The following is an 18,013-nucleotide window of genomic DNA, read 5'->3' as shown; positions in this document are numbered from 1 at the left end:
AGAGATCTTCAATGGCAGCAGCTTTGAAAATGAACAATGGGGTCTCCCGATCTACAAGATGCAAGGAGATAAGTAGCAGCCCTCCCGATCTTCACGATGCAAGGAGTCGATTGGAGATCCACCAATCCCTTCACCTTGATATTACTCACAAGGCAACCTTGATATTACTCACAAGGCACACTCACGATGGAGCAAAGGCAGCAACAAAGGCAGCAAACATAAAGCTGAGTTTTTATTAATCAAAATTCGTATTCAATGCTGGCCTCCCTTACAAACTTATATAGAAGACTCAAAAATAGACTTAGACAATAAAAAGGAATGGCCTAACCCAATCCTTAACCTATTAGCTAATTTAAACTGACTAGGAAACTGAAATAGACTCAAAATAGAGTCCTAATCCAGCCCGACTAAACAACTAAAAGAAAAACTAATAAAATCACTTAAATTGAACCATTGGTTGAACCGGTTCAATTTAAAACACCAAATAAAAAAGCTAAGTATGGAAATAAAACTAAGTATGGGAGCTAATCCCGTATGCAACCTATTTACCCATATTTTAGGCCCATAAAAGTGGCCTATTACATTAGAAACCCATGGGATCAAAGGCCCAACATGTATGTAACCCAACCCTAGACTTATTCCTAATAAAAGAAACCCAGTTTGGTGATAAATCTGCATCAATCTTCTATCGCAGTTCATACACTTGAGCATCATTTCCAACTTGGGAGTAAGTCTCCTTGGCAGCTTTCCATATATGGGCAGCAGTGTCCAATTTCAGATATCCCGGTGCCACAATAGGATGCATGGAGTTAAGAAGATAAGATATCACCAAGGAGTCATGGGAGGGCCAACGATCCTGAGCAAGACCTTCTCGATCAGGTTTAATAGTGGTACCTGTAAGATGTCCTGTCAAACCGCGCCGGCAGCTGTTAGGTAAGTAGATCGATACCACATCAGGTAATTGGTCCCATCTAACTTGATGGTAGTTGCAGCAAAAGGAAGGTACTCATTATGGCTAGATCCATCTGATCCAGACGAAGCTTTAGTAAGATCAGAGATCGTGACAAGAGAGCGAGTCAATTGAACTGCTCAACCAGTGAAGAAATCGAGCCTAGAGATGGGTTTATGAATTCCCACAAATTTGACCATCAGAATAAGCCAAAGTGGATTGAGTCTCCCTCTAGTAGTGGCAAATATGTCCTCCAAAAAACAGCACTTTCTGATGAGCCAATAAAAAAACCCTAGTTTTTGTCAAAAATTAGGTAAAAAAAACCTGAGGCTGAATCTGAATTCTTCTTGATTCAAATCTGCAGTCTTCGAACAGGAGCAGATGTTGACCAATAGCAGCAGAAAATAATCTCCAAAAAGGCAAAAATTGATCTTCAAGAGATAGGAGAACCGAATGCAGAATCTGGTTAGCACCTGTAATCTTCATTCAAATCATAATCTGGAATGAGGTAGGATGGAGGGCAGCAACTTGGTCTTAAAGAGATCACCTCATAGTGCTGCCCTTAAGTTGGGGGTGGGGGTGGGGGGGGGGGGGAGAGAGAGATCATTTTAGCAGTCAATAGAAGAACTGAATGCTTGAGTGATCAATAGGATCACCAAGCCCCTTTATTTATAATAAAAGAGGAGAAAAATAATTACAATAATGCCCCCCCTCATAGCCGACTCTAACTAATGAGTCGTTTATGGGAGCAAAAGTCCCATAATGCCCTTGCGGGTACATAACTCAACACTGATTAATGTGCTATGTGATCATGTGATGTCTCACTAATTTCAGTTCTTCACTTTAGTTTGCTTTGAAGATTGCTTAGTTGTATGCACTGGATGAGTTGTCTTCTTGAGATTTTTGATCCAAAAACACGGAATCTGGATCAGTCATTCAGTCCCAGCAAATTCCGATACGGATCGGATCAGAATCGGCCTGGATCAACCCCGAAATCGGTGTTTTAATGCCCTAACCCTAGTTTCCGTACAAGGATCGTCTGGAATTGGAATCGGAATCAGGATTGGCTGGAGCCGATTCCGATCCAGCCAATCTGATCCCAATTCTTGAAACCCTGCTCTGATCCTATGAAGACTTATAAGTTTTTAAATTTGTACATTATACTGCATGTAGCTTGGCCTTCATTTTTGCACGTTTTCATTCCATGCTTTATCTTGTTCCAGATGGCGGAGTTCAGAAGTATTGCTGTTCAACCTTTGTTACAGTTGTGTGGTCGTTTGCAACTTATAACTGCACAGGTCAACAACTTATATCCGTTAAATTAATTAGCAGTTCTGAGGGGATTTTGTTGAGTCACTCTTTCATTCTGCAGATTGACAAGGCTGTGGAGACCAGGAGTCAAACAGTATCAAATGACAAGCAGTTGGATGAAAGTGAAGATGAAGATGAAGATGTCGATGAATTTGTCTATGGGGAAGAAGATGAAGAATCTCAAAGTGGTAGTGATGGTGATAATTAGAAGTATCCATTGTTTGAGGTAATTATTCTGTGCAAGTTAATTTGTTCCTTTCAGCCCAGGCTGAATTGTAATATGAAATGAATGTTCATACAAAATAATGGTGGCCGCTTAGATTTTTATTTTAATTTTTAATAATAATAATTTGTAATATATTTGTTTATTTCTCTAGAATAAAATTTTTTTTTTTAATTCTGGAGGTTAAAAAAATTAAAAAAGGAAAAAGCATCAACCAATAAATTTGGCTTGAGCACTTACACATAAAAATCAGAAGTCCAAACATTTTTCATAAAAAAATCTCAGAAAAATGGATTTTGCCCCTGCTAATGTAGGTCTAGATAGGGTAAAGCCCACCTGCATTTCCCCTCTCATCATCATAATCAGCGGTAAAACCATGACCCTTGTGCAGTCAATTTTAGCATCAAACTTCTAGGGGGTTAAAAAAGAAAAAGGATAAATACCATACATACCTAAAAGTGGTTTTTACTTGAAGAACGGGAATTTTCCTCCCCCCTCCCCCCAACCGAAAAAAGGCCTCATTCTTTATTTTGATGCAAGAAATCTAATGCTGTGGTCCATTTCCTTTCTAGAATTATTGTTTTTTTTTTCATTTTTTTGCCCCTTTTTTGCAGTTTTTTTTTTTTTTTGGGGGGGGGGGGGGGGTGGTGAGGGGGAGGGGGAGTGTTGGTATTTCTATGCATTTGCATTAGAATGCTTTTTTCTGTCTGGAAAGTTTTCTTCATATTGATCAAAATTGTGCAATATATATATATATAAGAATTAATTAAGATCACTGGGGGGTATTTGTTGAGAAGTTTGATTGGAATCTTGCTTTATAAATACCTGTCACATTTTGTTTCAATTTATTATGTCAAAACCGACAAAATCTGTGAAGTTTAAAATTGTGTTACTTGATAGTTAGTATTGGCTCCCATAGGATGCATCCAAACTTGTGTACAAAGGCAGGCTCTTCAAAAGTAACTCTGCATTTTCTTGTTCTCTTGTTGTGCTGTATCAGTTGCTATGTTTCCTTGTAAAATATTTTCCCTTGTCATTACTTTTGGCCCATCCTGCATATGATTGTATCAGTTGGATTCTGTTTGTGGTTTATTTTGTGCTTTGCAGTTCAAAAATTGTGCTGCTCAGGCAAAGTAAATCCACTATAAAGACCAGCTTCAATCAGTTCACAGTACCCAGTGACAGATCTTGGCAGTGCAAATCTGGTAACCCCAATTTCATTTTCTTTTGGCCGCTGTCCTACACATCACAGCCCCACAGTTATTCATGCTTTGTTTCTGTGAATGTAGTTGCATGCTTTGAGTAGATTTTTTTAGGGGTACAGTGATAAATGATGGTTAAAAAAAGTTTATAGTATATGAGTTTCACTCTATAAACTATCTATATGTTGTTATTATTGTTTAAGGAAAGCACTGTTCTGTAAGTTCAGATGTTAAATGCCGAGCTAGCTGATTAGTAATTTTGTATCTCTTTCTGGGTAGACCTATCTGAAATGCACATCTCTTTCAGGATTTGTTAGAAAAATTCATTTGATTGCTCTAGTGTAGGAGCAGTCTCACCTATGAGAAGAAAATGAGATTCTCCCAATCGATGTTTTAAGTACTGATCCCTTAATTATAATCAGCAACTGTTACATACATAAATCCACCTGGATCAACTATCTCAGGCATATATATTAGTAATTGTTTCATTTTGGACGTAAAATATTTGGTATCAATGGGGCATATTTGGTTGTCATATGCATTCTTCCAGGAGATATATGATTGTACTTGACCTCATTTTGATTCAGACAACCTGATTTGTGAAGTATTTTACCCCCCAACCATTTCTCATGTTCTTTCAGATGGTCAAAAGAATCCAGTAATTCATTGGGGTGTTTTATGGTCAGTTAGATCTCTTAGATGGTCCCTTGGGATGTAAAATCAGATCAACTGTGTTCTAGACCATTTAATACTCTTTAGGAAACTGATGTTTCTGAGTCATATCTGCTGTTTTATTTAGAAGATGCATGTGGAAGCAGGTGTGGACAATTTGAAATTTGATGGGTTTGATAGAGTGTCCTAATGATAGTGGGTCAAGGCCTTAGAACTAAGATATTCCTGACATGCTTTGGCCTGCTTACTGTGTCTAAATTGTTGAATCATTCTCATTGCAGGATCCTCTCTGTTGGACAGTCTATGGTCTAATTTGGTCAATAGCTATCGGAAAGTTAACCATGCAATGCACTGTATTGGATTATGCTTGGGTTCATGAAGGTGGCACATGGAAGCCATGGGGAATCAAATCATTTATTTATTAGATTTTTCTTAAAAGCACCTGAACACCATATGATATGTTGGTAAACGATATGTCTTTTATGTTTTGTATGCTTTTGTGTCAGAGCAGTTGTTGTAAACATGCGATGTTCCCAATTTTGTATGGTAATGAAATTATTCCATTTCCTGTGGTTTACAATCTCAATACCAGATTCCATTTTTTCTGTTTAGTTGCAACTCCAATAAGTCATGTAACTGCCCTGAAAGGCAAAAGTGTTTTTTTTGTTTTTGGGGGAGGGGGGTTGGATAGTGTGAGTTCCCAATTACAATTGGGTCCAAGGATCAGCTGTAAGCCTTTATTTGTTTCTGCTTATCATGGATGATCTAACCATGGACATTCAAGATGAGGTTCCTTGGTGTATGTTATTTGCTGAAAACATTGTTTTGGTGGTGAGACAAAGGCAGGGATTAACGCTAGGGATGTAAACGGATCGGATTCAGATCGGATTCGGATCGGATGTGATCGGAGCCGGATATTCCTTGGTCGAATACGGATACCTCTAAACGGATTCGGATGCGGATCGGATTCGGATTTTCGACCATCCATTTACATCTCTGTCTTGTGTAGCACAGACCTTCCTCCCCCTAACAGATATAATTCACTCTCAATCCACATCTCTTAGATCATGATTCTCTTTTTATCATATTCTAGAACTTGTTTAATCTTCAAAAACCCTCAAAATCATTATTTACTTAATTTTTTATTATTAAGTATTCGGATTTTTTTTCGGACGGATTTTAATCGGAGTATTCGGATTATTTTCCGGATATCTCTAAACGAATACGGATGCCCCTAAACGAATACGGATGCGGATTCGGATTCGGATTTCGGTTATCCATTTACATCCTTAATTAACGCCAAGTTGGAGCTATGGAGATCAACCTTAGAATCAAAAGGTTTTAAGATAGGTAGAACAAAGACATGGTATATGTTTTTATAACTTTAGTTCCAATAGGACGGATAATGAGGTGGTGAAAATTGATGAAAGGAAGATTTCGCAAAGTGATTATATTAGGTGTTTGGACCTGATAAAAAATAAAGAAGTGATATAGAGGATGTTGTTTCACAAATAAATTGAAATTGGTTGGATGAAGTGGAGAGGCGTGTTCGAGTGTTGTGTGATCGACGTATTCCTTTAAAGTTTAAAGGAAAATTTTTTAGGATAATCATACAACCGGCTATGATTTATGGCATAGAATGTTGGCAGTTAAGAAGCATCATATAGATAAACCAAGTGCATCGGAGATGAGGATGTTGAGATGGATGTGTGGCAAAACTAGGAAGTATTTAAAGTAAGGAATGACCATATCAAAGCTGATTTGGGAGTAGCCTCGATTCATGATAAGCTACGAGAAAGTCATTTGAGATGGCATGACCATGTTCAATGGAGGCCTTGTGATGCTCCAGTACGGAGGAGTGATCTGATTCAGATTGAAGGAACTAAAAGAGTTAGGGGCAGGCCTACAATGACCTTAGGAGAAGTGGTGGGGAAAGAAATGCATAGTTTAGGCCTTGTACCAAGTCTGACTTGAAATGGAGCTGATTGGAGGGCGAGGATCCATGTAGTCAACCCCATTGAGTTGGGATAAGGCTGAGTTTTTGTGGTGGCGAAAAACCTTTGATAATTACTGATTGCTGATTGTAACATCATGTCTCTAGGTTCTTGAATATAAGTTAGGGAAAAATAGCAAGCATTAAAAAAAGATTTAATAGAATGGTTTGGATCATTGAATAATGATCTTGACCTTTAAAGCTGAGTATAATTTAAGTAGTTCCCAAGAAATTATAGTACTTGACCAGGAGCATAGGTACTGTTAGTTCCTGATATTCTGCTTGGTAGTTCATGCAAGGAACTGATATATGGGACCTCTGATTGTGAGGACAGTTTCAACAAAATAATTTATAAAAACAAAAACTCTTCCATGATGATAACAATAAATTAAGGACATCATCAGAAAATGGAAGACGGTGGTAATGTAGTTATATATTGTTGTAGCTTTATAGGATTCTCTTGGAATAAATGAGCACCAGTTATGATATTAGTCAAGTCTCATAGTGGAATGCAGGATCAGTTCTCCCTTCATTTACAATCTAAGAATCTCATTCTTCTTTCAACTTTAATACATGCTTATTTAATTAGTTACTATTCGAAATTAACACCACCTATACTATGAATAACTTCTCTAATTATCCTCCATCAACTTTCTAGCAAGAACTCTCTTTAGAAGGGAAAAGGAAGAGAGCCTTTTTCGTACAAACCTCTCTTTCTCTCTCTAGACTATTCTACAAGCATTTGGATTCTCATCGCTAAACATCGAGGTGATGTTTCCGTCACTGTTACTGCGGTTATGGTAATCTTCAGTGTAGTGCTCCGGACGAGTGTAACGGGTGTGTCGAGGTGGTGACCGAACGTACTCATGTGCAGAGATGGAAGGAGATGGTTTATAGTTGTTGTAGCTGTGAGTGACATAAACAGGTGGCTCAGGTCGGAAACCACGTCCACTAGGATAGTTGTTCCAATGCCCACCATAGCTGTACCCATGGCCATACTCAGGTGGATGGTGATGTATTATGTGGATCTCTTCGATGTCTTTGGGGCCATTGTGGTGGTGGTGAGCTTGCTGTGGTGCAGCAGCCTCAGCAGCCACAGGTGATGGTGTCACTTCAGGAGCCGGATTTTCAGGCGGTGGTGGGTCTTTGGGAGGTTCTGTAGGTGGAGCAGCTTCTGCTGGTGGGGATTCAGTAGGTGGAGGGTTTGCGGCATCAGGGGCTGGTTGTCCACCTTCAACTGGTGCTGGTGCTGCAGGTTGAGTAGGGGGATCACTTGGTTCTATGTGGGAGCAGATGGTGGCTATCTTTCTCGTCTTCTTGATAGCCTTGACGATCTTTTCAGGGTCAGCCCATCCAACTATTGTTAGTTTCTGCTGTGGGAAATCGATATAGAGATCATATATCCCTGTGGAGAAATCAGATGAGTCATAGACATTAATTTGAACAATAGGGAAGCAGACCAAATAGATTATGTAGATATGTATTGTTCAGTTACTTACCATTGATGCCATACAATGCCTTTTTGATCTTCTGTACGCATCCATTACAGTCCATCCGGACTTGTATCTCTGTGATTCGAGGCTTCTGCATTTTCAGAACCCAAATGAATTGAGTTAGTGCCTTAAAAAAAAGTAATGAACCACAATGGCTCAGAGAACCAGGTTTGCTTTCAGTCTATAGGTAGAATCTTAGCTAGCAGTATTGAGATAGAATTATAAGTTTATTTTTAGTGTTATAGTATTTTAGGAAGAGAGAGTTGTCGATCAAAAGATCTCATACCTCCAACTCAGGAACCATTTTGGTGAGGGAGAGATGGGAGGGCCAAAGAAGAGAATAAGATGGTGGTTTCTTGTATGGAATTGGGAATGTTGGATTGTGCGAATTAAGGATCAGCTACTGGGTTTTCATTTGTATATGAAGAGGGAATATATGTAAGGTGAAAGGTGTGGGTCATGCAAGGAATCTTAATCAAACACAAAAATACAAAGGCACGCACACACTACAGAAAGAGAGAAAAAGAGAGAAAGTGGTAACTGTCACATATAAAGACTAAAGAAAGGGAGAGATGAGCTAAGGGGGGGGGGGGTGGGGGTGGGGGTGGGGGTGGGTGTCTTTAGTTGGATGAGCCAAAGAGGAATTTGCTTTGGGAATGGATGGCTATCTATAATTGAGATGTGTGTGTGTGTGTGTTTGGGTGTTGTGTGAGACAGATTAGGTCATCAGGATATCCAGAGCCGACCAGAAAAAAATAAAGAAGGGTAGGGAAATACATTGACAATCACTATCATGGGTGAATGCTGATAGATAAGTAGTCAACAAAACAACCAAAGTAGCTTTTCCTGGTGAAGGATATCCACTCTCAGGGTATCCTTTCTTTACAAGAAACAGATTAACTTGAAAAAGTGAATAATTTCCTATTGTGGCTTAGCAATATAGCACAGATATGTTTAATTGGAAGTTGCTTTTGGTCAATGTTTTTGTCAATATAAAAAGGAAAGGTTGGTGCAGCCTGGATTCCATTGCCTAGCCTGATGCGACTGCACCCACTGGATATAGACTAATGAACCCTTGTTGTCGTGGTTTGGCTTCTTTGCTTCCCAAGCTTTCTAAACTTGCATTTAGACCATTAAACAGAAAAAAAATCTATGTAGTAATTCTCCATGCATATAACTAGGTGTGTCAATTGGTCTGGTTTCGGCCGGATTGAATCGGTTTTAGGCATTTATTCGGCCAAAATCTAAACCGTTACGTTGAAGTTTGGGTTCATTACGGTTGGTTCTGCTTTTCTATTGATTTTTTTAATTACTTATTATCGGTCCGCTATTGCTTTTAGTTTGGTTTGGTTTGGTTTCATTTATATTTACCACTCCTTAAGGGGTCAAATAATTTGCAATCTTATCTTTTGCCTTTTTGTGTATAACATTTTTTTCTCCAGCAAGGATAAATCGTATTATTTTGCATATTTTTTTGAAAATTGTGCAAGAAAAATTACAAAATTTCATAATGACTAGATTAATTATTTTTGAAAACCTTTTTTTAGCCCTTAAATTAAAGAATTTTTGGGAATAAGACAATGGTAATTAAAAGAAGATTTTCAAGTTTTAAATATACCTATTGAGGAGTCATTTAGACAATCCTATATGTATATAGGGCAAGAGATTGTTGCCTGGTCTTGTAGCCTTTGCACCAGCCCGAGGGCTAATGAGAGCATTCGTAGGGGCATATATAAGGATAGGATTTTTTATTTCATAGGGGATGGTGTGGTAATTTTGGGTGTTACCTGTAGCGCGTAGGGGCTACCCAAGTTTTCCGATTTTTTATCAGTTTCTGTTTGGTTTTTTAGGTTTCGGTTGTTTTTGTTTGCTAATGGTTTCTAAAAATTTCAGACCGAAATTATGCCATTAAGAATTCGGTTCAAATCAATTCCGGTAGGTCTGACCAATTCAGGCTGGAATTTGATAAGCCTACATACAATGTCATTTGTTTTTGAAATCTTTGCAAAGAGATGCTATACAAAAGAATCACTTCCAAAAAATCACCTAATTCGGCATGTTCTTTGTTGAATGGCCCAAATCCCATAAAATAATTGAAGCATAAACTGGTCCCCTTTTTTTAGGCCATGTTTGTTTCGTTGTTAAAATGATATTTTATATGATATTTTTCTTCATGTAAAAAGTTCTACTTTTTGGTGTTTTTTTTTTTTTTTGGGTTTTATGTAGAACAAAAACTCCCAAAAAAAAAAAAAAAACTTATTTTACAAGAAATTTTTTTTTTCCTACCTTTTACATAAAAACAAATGGAACTTAAAACAAATAATATGAAATGTTACACTAGCAATACATGAGTATTAATAGACCTGGTCTGCCTTGCTTGCAAGTTGCTACCAACCTAAGCAGCTTCAACAACCAAAAAAAAAACAAAAAACATGCAGCTCTCAAAGGTTCAAATCCGTTGGCAGTGTGGAATGAGGAAGCTTCGTTCTCAAATCGGTCCAAATCGGGTCTTTGTCCTCTCCAGTTCCCTGTCCGGTTCAGTTCCTCTAGTGACTGTAATAAGGGGGAGGGGGTGCAATGACCACCTCACCCTTGCCCGAACACTCTGCTCAGGTGGGGTCCACCCCCTTATTACAGACATTGGGGAACTGGGCCGGGCAACGAACTGGATGAGATAATTTTTCGAGAATTCATTTTTTGAACTCAAACTGGATTTTTTTTCCCACAGTAATGTGAATGCGATATATACCACCATTGCTGGCTGATTGGTTCTCATAGTCATTTTTGTGGAGGGACGCAAGCAGCAGTGAATACGGATTGAATCGCTCAGAGCCAATACCGATATGGATCGGAACGGATTGGTTCATATTGGACAAGTTTACCCCTGATTTTTCTAGAAATCCTTTTTTTTTTTTTTTTTTGAACTTTTTTATCCCTGATTGCTGCCATTTCAGGTCCAATTCGGATTCTTGAAACCATGGTTGGACTGGAGGGGGTGAATTTGGAGAACAGGAGAGGGAGAAGTGAAGAAAAACAAAAAATTAGGTCGGTCTTATAGTAGAGTTGGACGTACAGTAGAGTTCATCATTTACGTAGAAGCAACCAGTGGATGACAAACAAAGAACTAACACGCAATTCTGATCGACCCTTTTTATTCTCCTTTGCTTCCTTCCACTCTTTAATTAGCCTGTACCGCACCATTTGCTTATGCGTGTCACTTTGCCAACCGGAGAGGGAGGAGGAGTGACAACGAGATCGAGATCGAGATCGAGATCGAGGTGACATTGTGTCCAGAAGGCTTTCTTTTGCTTTTCTTGGATTTAATGGCTCTCTACTTTCCCTCCTAAAGGCTAAAAACCTAATGGTGACGATAAGATTCCAAAACCCAAAGGTGACGAGAAGATTGAAAAAACTTCCCCCATGCTCTCTGTTTGTTTTGCATAAAAAAATCAAGGGAACGAGAGGGGTCCTTATTTTTTAATAATAATAGAGAAAAAGAATGCTACCCGATCCTGTAGGCGTGTAGCCCCACCCCGTCAAGAAGGTGGGTCCTTATTTCTCGAACGCAAGATATTCAATGCAAATTCGTACTTGTACATCTCTCTATGTACTATATCACGAAATTGAATATATATTCATGATTTTAAGAATCAATATTGATCATGATCGATATCGATATTGATATTTGACTGATACGAATCAATCGATATGGTACAAATATGGTTTTTTTTTTATTTTTTTCTCTCTAAAAAAAAAAATTCGTTTTGATCTGGATTTGGGCCAATAGGAATTGTATACCATTACCAATACTGTGAACTAAATCCATGACTATATAGATCTTGGTGTAGTACCATGCATGCATCATGCATAAATGGCGAGGATCTCACAATTGAAGAATAAGGACTAGGGACATACTCATCATTACAATCAAAAGGCAAGGCTATTTTCGTCAAGGGAAAGAAGATATTCTCCCTCTCTCATTCGACTGTCAAAGTCCATTGTGTCATTACTTTAGGAGAAAGTTGGTGAAAAGAATCACACATGAGATCTCATAATCGTTCCCCTTAGTGCATGAAGGTCTGAAATTTATACTTGACACTGTTTCAGGAATCCCATTCAACCACCAAAAGTGTTGTATGAAGAGATTCTTTCTTCACCATGGATCCATGAAGAAAAACTCGATCCTAATCTATAAGTGTTAAAGAAGACATCATTCTTTGCTGAAAAAATTTCAGCTCATTCAATCTTAAAAGCTTCTCTAACGTTTCGACAACTTCTCTCTCGCTCTCTCTCCCTATAGTTTTGTTTACTTTGAATCTACTACTGAATGTCATGAAATATGAGTTGGGGGGAGTTGAGGAGTGGTTTGCGAAGTGATTAGGGCTTTGATTTGGTGGTGAATTACTGAGAGAGAGAGTGATTTTGTGTTTTAGAAATGTAGAGAGAGAGAGAGAGAGAGCCTAGATCGAGTTGCTAGAGTGCTGGAAGCTTGTAGTGGATCCCTCATCTGTCACAAATAGTCTGATGTGAAGATTTATAAGTATTTGTGCACCATTTCCTTAACAATTAGCTTAAGGATCGATGAGTTCCACCCGAATCCCAACAAGTGGTATAAAAAAATAGAAAGTTTGTTTAATTTGGCATCTAAGTGAAAGTTTTATCTAAGCATGAATAAATGTAAAGTATCGCCTAACTAAATAAGCTCATCTACTAGATGTGGCCCAACATTATGCCATTTGATGGAATTAGATGGATAATAAACTTACGAATATTTGACAATTTCCCTAGTGGGGGAATTGAACTTCTAACTATTTTTGGTTTCAAATGAGGCAATCTCTCGCTCACAAGAGATTGAGCTGTCCCTAGAATTAGCACCAACTTAATTATTTATTTATTTATTATTATTTTAATTTAATCTTGAATGCTTCATTTAATTACAGGTTCTTCTCAATGTAATGTAAAATGGCTAGAATGGCTTTTGCCATGATGATGTTAAGTACTTATCAATACACCAAAAGTTACAAATCTACGGAATACGTTATATCAAGTCATTTTATTTATCTCATACTAAGCTGACCAAAGTTCTAATAGTTGAGATTGGATTGATCAAATTAGCCGCCTACTCAAATCAGAATAGGCTAACCAAAGTTTAAAAAATCGAGATTGAATTGGCCAATCCCAATTATCCTATCCTAAAATCTAGGATTAAGACAACTTTGGGTCAATTTTGACCAATTCATCATCGATCCTGACCAATTCTGGATTTTTAAATTATTAGGCTGACCCAATCTAGTACTTCCATCCCAAATTAAGTCCCACCAGACACATAAAACTTCCATAGGATAACTGGCTGGCTCTTAAACTTATTAAATGTGATCGATAGTTTCGAAGGGAGAAGAGAGAAGTATGTGAAAATGAAATTTGATCCATTACCAACTCAATACTCATTACTGACCCATCTATTGCTTCCTCTTTCCCTGTCAAATGAAGCATGAAAGGTTATCACTCACCGTGTGCTTAAGAAATCAGATGGAACAAAACAAAACTCAGTATGAATCTATAAAGAATTGGTACTTTGGGAATATAGAATTCAGCTTAGCATGTTTTGGACCTTTTTTTAAAAAAAAAAACATTAATGTGTTTGGACTTTGGACTAAGAAGAAACATTAAAAAGTCCAAGGAGCAATTCTTTACTAAAATGAGATTGTTAAGAATAATTTTTAGGGGAGGGGGATCATTCCTAGGCTGCGTGGCATCTGCCCTAGCACGGGGGCCAATGAGAGCTCGTGCGAAACATCCCACAAGGGTGGGGTTTTTCATTTCATGGGAGGTGGGGCAGTCATTTCGCCTTTCCTGTGTCTAAGCACAAGCTCCACGTAACATTTCTTTTCCCTAATTTTTATTAGGGGTGGGGGGGGAGGGATTGTTGCTAGGTCATGTGGTTCTTGTACCCAGACACATGGAGGGTGAAATGACCACCCCGCCCCTATGTGCCCAATCCTATTGAATGCTTATGCACACACTCCCATTGGCCCCCACGTTGGCGCATGGGCCACACTACCTGACAATCTTCGTTTTCCCTTTTTATTAATTGTCCTGTTTGCCACAAAACAAAACTTTATATTCTGCTCTCTTTCTCTGGAGTTTGGAGCCTGAACTCAGGACTCTAGACTCTGGACTCTGGAACAGTCAAAAGTGTAAGTCTCTAGTGTTGGTGATGCAATGAGTGCACTCCATGGCCAGGAATGGGAGGAGTTTTAATCTCATATTGGTCAAATAATGTGCGGCTACTGGGCATATGACCTTTGGAATGATCTCTCCACAAAAAGTTCAGGCTTTTGGGTTGAACGTCATTAAGTGGTATCAGAGCGAGTTGTCTATGCACCCACCATATGGGGTCCACAACCCAAAATTTAAGGAGTTGATGTAGTGATTGTTGGTGCATATGTGTCTATCAAAGTGGGCCAGCCTCATTGACTAGGTATGGACCTGAGAGTTTGAATTTTAAGTTCAAACTCCCACATCCCATATTGAAGAGATTTGATTCTTAAGCACTTTTGCATGGTTAAATGAACCTAATCGTGACTCGTGATATGGGAAGGGAAGAGTTGGTGCAGTTTGGGAAACTGCCATCTCTCTCCTTTATTGTTGGGATAAAAATTTTTTTTGTGGAATTAGGAAAGTGACTCTCTTGTTAGATGAGAGAATTCATTTTCATTCTCTCTCACACCTAAAAAGAAAAGTTCTACTTCGTCTTCTCCATTGAAACCTTAAGTGGGAAATGTGATTTCATCACTGTTAGAATAGATGGAGAGCCATCTTGCTGTCGTGAAGGGAGAACTATTCACAGAAGGGCTAAATCCACATGGAGGCATTGTGATAGTGAGATTAAAAATAACTGTCTTCTCCCTCCATTAATTATTTTTGAATTGCTGACCCTAACGGTAGGACGATCCAAATCGTTTTTGCCTTTCAGTGAGTGCACTCCATGATGAATGGAAGTTGTAGAGTTGTTTCTTTTTTATCTCTGAAATGTCAGATTTGCATTTATATAAACTCATCTGTTGGAGGGTTGGCAACGGACGGACCATCAACATATGGAAAGACCCTTAATTGCCCAATATCAAGGGTTTCGTATGCCTCCTATTACAATACACCCTGATGAACCATGGTTGGAATCAACCAATCAACAAGCGACACATAGCAGATCAGACGAATGCCGAACCGACCCTTGAACTGAAACCGAACCACGAGAAGTATGAACAAGTCAAATAACTTAAAATCAAACACTCTGACCTGGTGACAGAGACCAACCCGGCTAAAAGAACAACCAACGAGTCAAGTTGGAGATCGCCTCAGTCTACTCAGATCAGACTCAGGACTCAGGTAGCAAATACCTAAAACCCACGAAGTTAATTAATCGAACTTTAACCAAAGCTAGTTAAGGTCACACTTTCCTCATGACTCCCAACCCGACAGGTGTCACATCTTAGAGATGACACCGAGGCCTACAGGAGACTCTATTTAGTGTCCCCAATCGAGTAATTCACGTATCTCTTTTTTTTTTTTTGGTTAATTATTCACGTATCTCTTTAGTATCTCAAACCTATAAATAGCAATGCAGATCCCAGGTAAGGGCTGGGGATTCTCTCTCATTGACCTATTCTTTGGATTTGAAAATTTTATTTATTCCAGGGATTTGACTTAGGCATCGGAGTGTTTTAACCGGCTCAAGCCGGCACTCTCTGCCTCGTGTTGTTTACCTGTGCAGATCAGCTTGGCCAGGTGAACACCCGCTCGAATTTCACCGCAACACACCCTCTCTTTGAAATCAAAATATGATTTTCAACATCTTTCCTAACCATAACCACATTGCAGAAGGTATTGCTAGGATTCCTCTTAGCAATACTCCCAATCTTGACCAGCTTTTCTCACCCGTCACTAAATCTAGTATTCTCTCAATTAAAGTTAGAACTTCTTTTTTTAAATTGTTACCCCACTTCTTAGATGTTGACAATTTGGTTTGGAGAACTCTTTGGAATCTAAAGTCACATCCTAAATTTAAACTCTTCCTATGGAAGATTCTTAAAGACAAACTCCCATTTCTATCGAGGATTAAGAAATTCATAAATATGAATGACAGATGTAGATTCTACAATGTTGAAGTAGAAACTGATGTGACATCTTCCTTTTATGCAATTTCTCTTAAAGAACATGGGGCTAATGTTCTCTGTGCCGCAGCGCGACTTTGTCTAGACACATGGACTTACCATTTAGTTGGCAGGGTAGTCATTTCGCTCACCCCATATATCTGGGTGCAACCTGTACCCCTAATACAGAGAACATTTGGCCAAGAATATGAGTTGTCGACACTCTTGGCTTTCGAATTGAATTTTTTCATGGTCCCAATTTATTGGGTTTAATTATAAACTTAATCACCAACTCAAGGATCACCAAACATAATGCACAAGGCTTCTGCCACTGCGGGATCTGAAGAGGTTCATACTGTAGGCAGTCTTACCCTGCTTTCTCAAAGGGACTGTTTCAGAATAAATCAATCAATTAGTATAACCCATAATTTAGCTGACAAAGTCAGGATTAGGAAAATGTAAGATCATTGGATGAATAATGCTGTAGATTTTCTCTTTCTTAAAAAAGTCGGAGATTAACCTCAAGGGATTAGCGCAGCTAGCTTGGAGGGGACATGAGACTCCGCCTCAGGAAGCGAAGTCTCATGATCAAACCTTCGCCGCTGCATAATTTCTTGGAGGCTCACTAGGACCCAGAAGCGCCGGGAGGGGGGGGATTTAGTCGGCCTAAAGTCGGATACCCCTCCTGTCTCAAAAAACAAACAAAAAAAAAAAAAGTCGGGGATTTTCGTTTATGTATTTGCTTCTTATTGTGTCATCGTCGCGGACTTGACTCTTTCCGTCACTGTGTGAGTCGTCTCTCCCCTTTCCATTTATTCGTCTGCAATCAAAACCCTAGCTTTTGATCTGCAGATAAAAAGGGGGCTAAAACCCTACCCTAACTACGGTAGAGTGGATTCCGTGCTTAGGTATGGAGAAAGATCAATGGGTCCTGGAGAATAGTCGAGCGGAACGAAGCGAAAAAGTTCCAGACTGGGGAATCAATGGTGAACATAGCTCAGATTGGGAATCTCAAGTTCATCAGGAGTCCGTGCCAACCCCGAACTGGAACTCTTGGTCTGCGAGTCCGAGTCGGGCGGAGAAAACAGCGACAAAGAGCACGGCGGACATCAGTATTGAAGATGTGGAGGAGGAGTTCCCCTCTGACGACCGCCAAATTTACTGTGTCACATTCTTCAGCAATCAAATTCGAACAACTCTCACCCGCGCTGCCTCCGTCGTCGACGACTGGATCGCTGACATCCGTCGCGTTCACCAGGAGAGACTCGACCAGAAGCAGCTCGTCGTGGGGCTGGACATCGAATGGCGCCCAAGCTTCAGCCGCAGCGTCGAGCACAATGTCGCCGTCTTGCAGCTATGCGTTGAAGGCAATTGTTTGATATTTCAACTCCTTTACGCCGATCAGATCCCAACTTCACTCATCAATTTCCTCAAGAATCCGAGTTTGACATTCGTTGGAGTTGGAATCCAGGGGGACGTCGAGAAACTATTGGAGGATCATGAACTGAACGTGGTAAACACTGTCGACCTTCGTTCCTTGGCTGCGAGGAGATTGAGTAACCCGGAACTTCGAAATTCAGGGTTGAAAGAACTGACAAGAGAGATCCTTGGGAAAGAAATAGGGAAGCCCAGGAAGGTGACGATGAGTAGATGGGATGCAGAGTGGCTCACCTACGATCAAGTTCAGTATGCTTCCCTTGATGCTTTCCTTTCTTTCCAGATCGGAAAGAGTTTGATTCTTGGTGGGTCTGGCTGAGCCATCTGAGACTCTGGATTCTGCATTGGGTTGTTATTCGCCATAAGCATATGCCCTCCTCTTGTTTGCCTTTATGTCTCTGTGACCTTTCCATTTCCTTTTAAAGTTTCATGCAGATAGATCTTCTGCTCTCATTTCGGATTTAGTTGTTTCTTCCAAAGGATTATTAGAAATGGATAAAATTTCGTCTGTGATTAGTACCTAAAGTCTTTGTCTGTAATCAGTGGGTTGGAAGCATATTCACTTGTGTGAAGTGAATGATTG

At 39.3% G+C, this 18,013-nt stretch overlaps 3 protein-coding genes across 4 annotated transcripts in view; 2 read left to right on the top strand and 1 right to left on the bottom strand.

Moving 5' to 3' along the window:
- The window catches only part of LOC122658802 (WD repeat-containing protein 43), a 39,435-nt gene extending 36,949 nt beyond the window's left edge, over positions 1 to 2,486 (top strand). The window contains exons 11-12 of the mRNA XM_043853924.1: positions 2,173 to 2,247; positions 2,322 to 2,486. Of these exons, the coding sequence (XP_043709859.1) occupies positions 2,173 to 2,247; positions 2,322 to 2,468 (222 nt within the window). The 3' untranslated portion in view covers positions 2,469 to 2,486. The remainder of the gene's footprint in view (positions 1 to 2,172; positions 2,248 to 2,321) is intronic.
- Positions 2,487 to 6,855: 4,369 nt separating this feature from the next.
- Positions 6,856 to 8,326, bottom strand: LOC122657594 (proline-rich receptor-like protein kinase PERK10). 2 transcript variants are annotated; one of them, XM_043852343.1, is made up of 3 exons: positions 8,130 to 8,326; positions 7,850 to 7,943; positions 6,856 to 7,755 (listed from the first exon to the last, which is right to left on the bottom strand). In XM_043852343.1, the coding sequence occupies exons 1-3, from the start codon at positions 8,145 to 8,147 to the stop codon at positions 7,073 to 7,075; spliced, it is 795 nt and encodes a 264-aa protein (XP_043708278.1). In that variant the 5' UTR covers positions 8,148 to 8,326; the 3' UTR covers positions 6,856 to 7,072. The 2 variants fall into 2 exon arrangements, with proteins under 2 accessions (XP_043708278.1, XP_043708279.1); XM_043852344.1 differs by having other exon boundaries at positions 7,850 to 7,934.
- An 8,576-nt stretch (positions 8,327 to 16,902) lies between these two features.
- On the top strand, positions 16,903 to 17,771 carry LOC122657498 (Werner Syndrome-like exonuclease). Its single transcript, XM_043852214.1, has one exon. The coding sequence runs from the start codon at positions 16,904 to 16,906 to the stop codon at positions 17,747 to 17,749; it is 846 nt and encodes a 281-aa protein (XP_043708149.1). The 5' UTR covers position 16,903; the 3' UTR covers positions 17,750 to 17,771.
- The last annotated feature ends 242 nt before the right edge of the window (positions 17,772 to 18,013 follow it).

The sequence above is a fragment of the Telopea speciosissima genome, chromosome 4 (assembly GCF_018873765.1).
Source record: "Telopea speciosissima isolate NSW1024214 ecotype Mountain lineage chromosome 4, Tspe_v1, whole genome shotgun sequence".
NCBI classification, from domain to species: Eukaryota; Viridiplantae; Streptophyta; class Magnoliopsida; order Proteales; family Proteaceae; genus Telopea; species Telopea speciosissima.
The sequence above is the reverse complement of the archived record's forward strand: the minus strand, read 5'-3'. Positions and strand labels throughout refer to the sequence as shown.

What these genes read in the sequence shown, in the direction of transcription:
- LOC122657594 (XM_043852343.1), bottom strand. An exon ending in GGCATTGTATGGCATCAATG is followed by an intron (nt 7,756 to 7,849) that starts GTAAGTAACTGA and finishes ATTTCTCCACAG; the next exon opens with GGATATATGATCTCTATATC.
- LOC122657498 (XM_043852214.1), top strand. Translation starts at nt 16,904, where the DNA reads ATGGAGAAAGATCAATGGGTCCTGGAGAATAGTCGAGCGGAACGAAGC.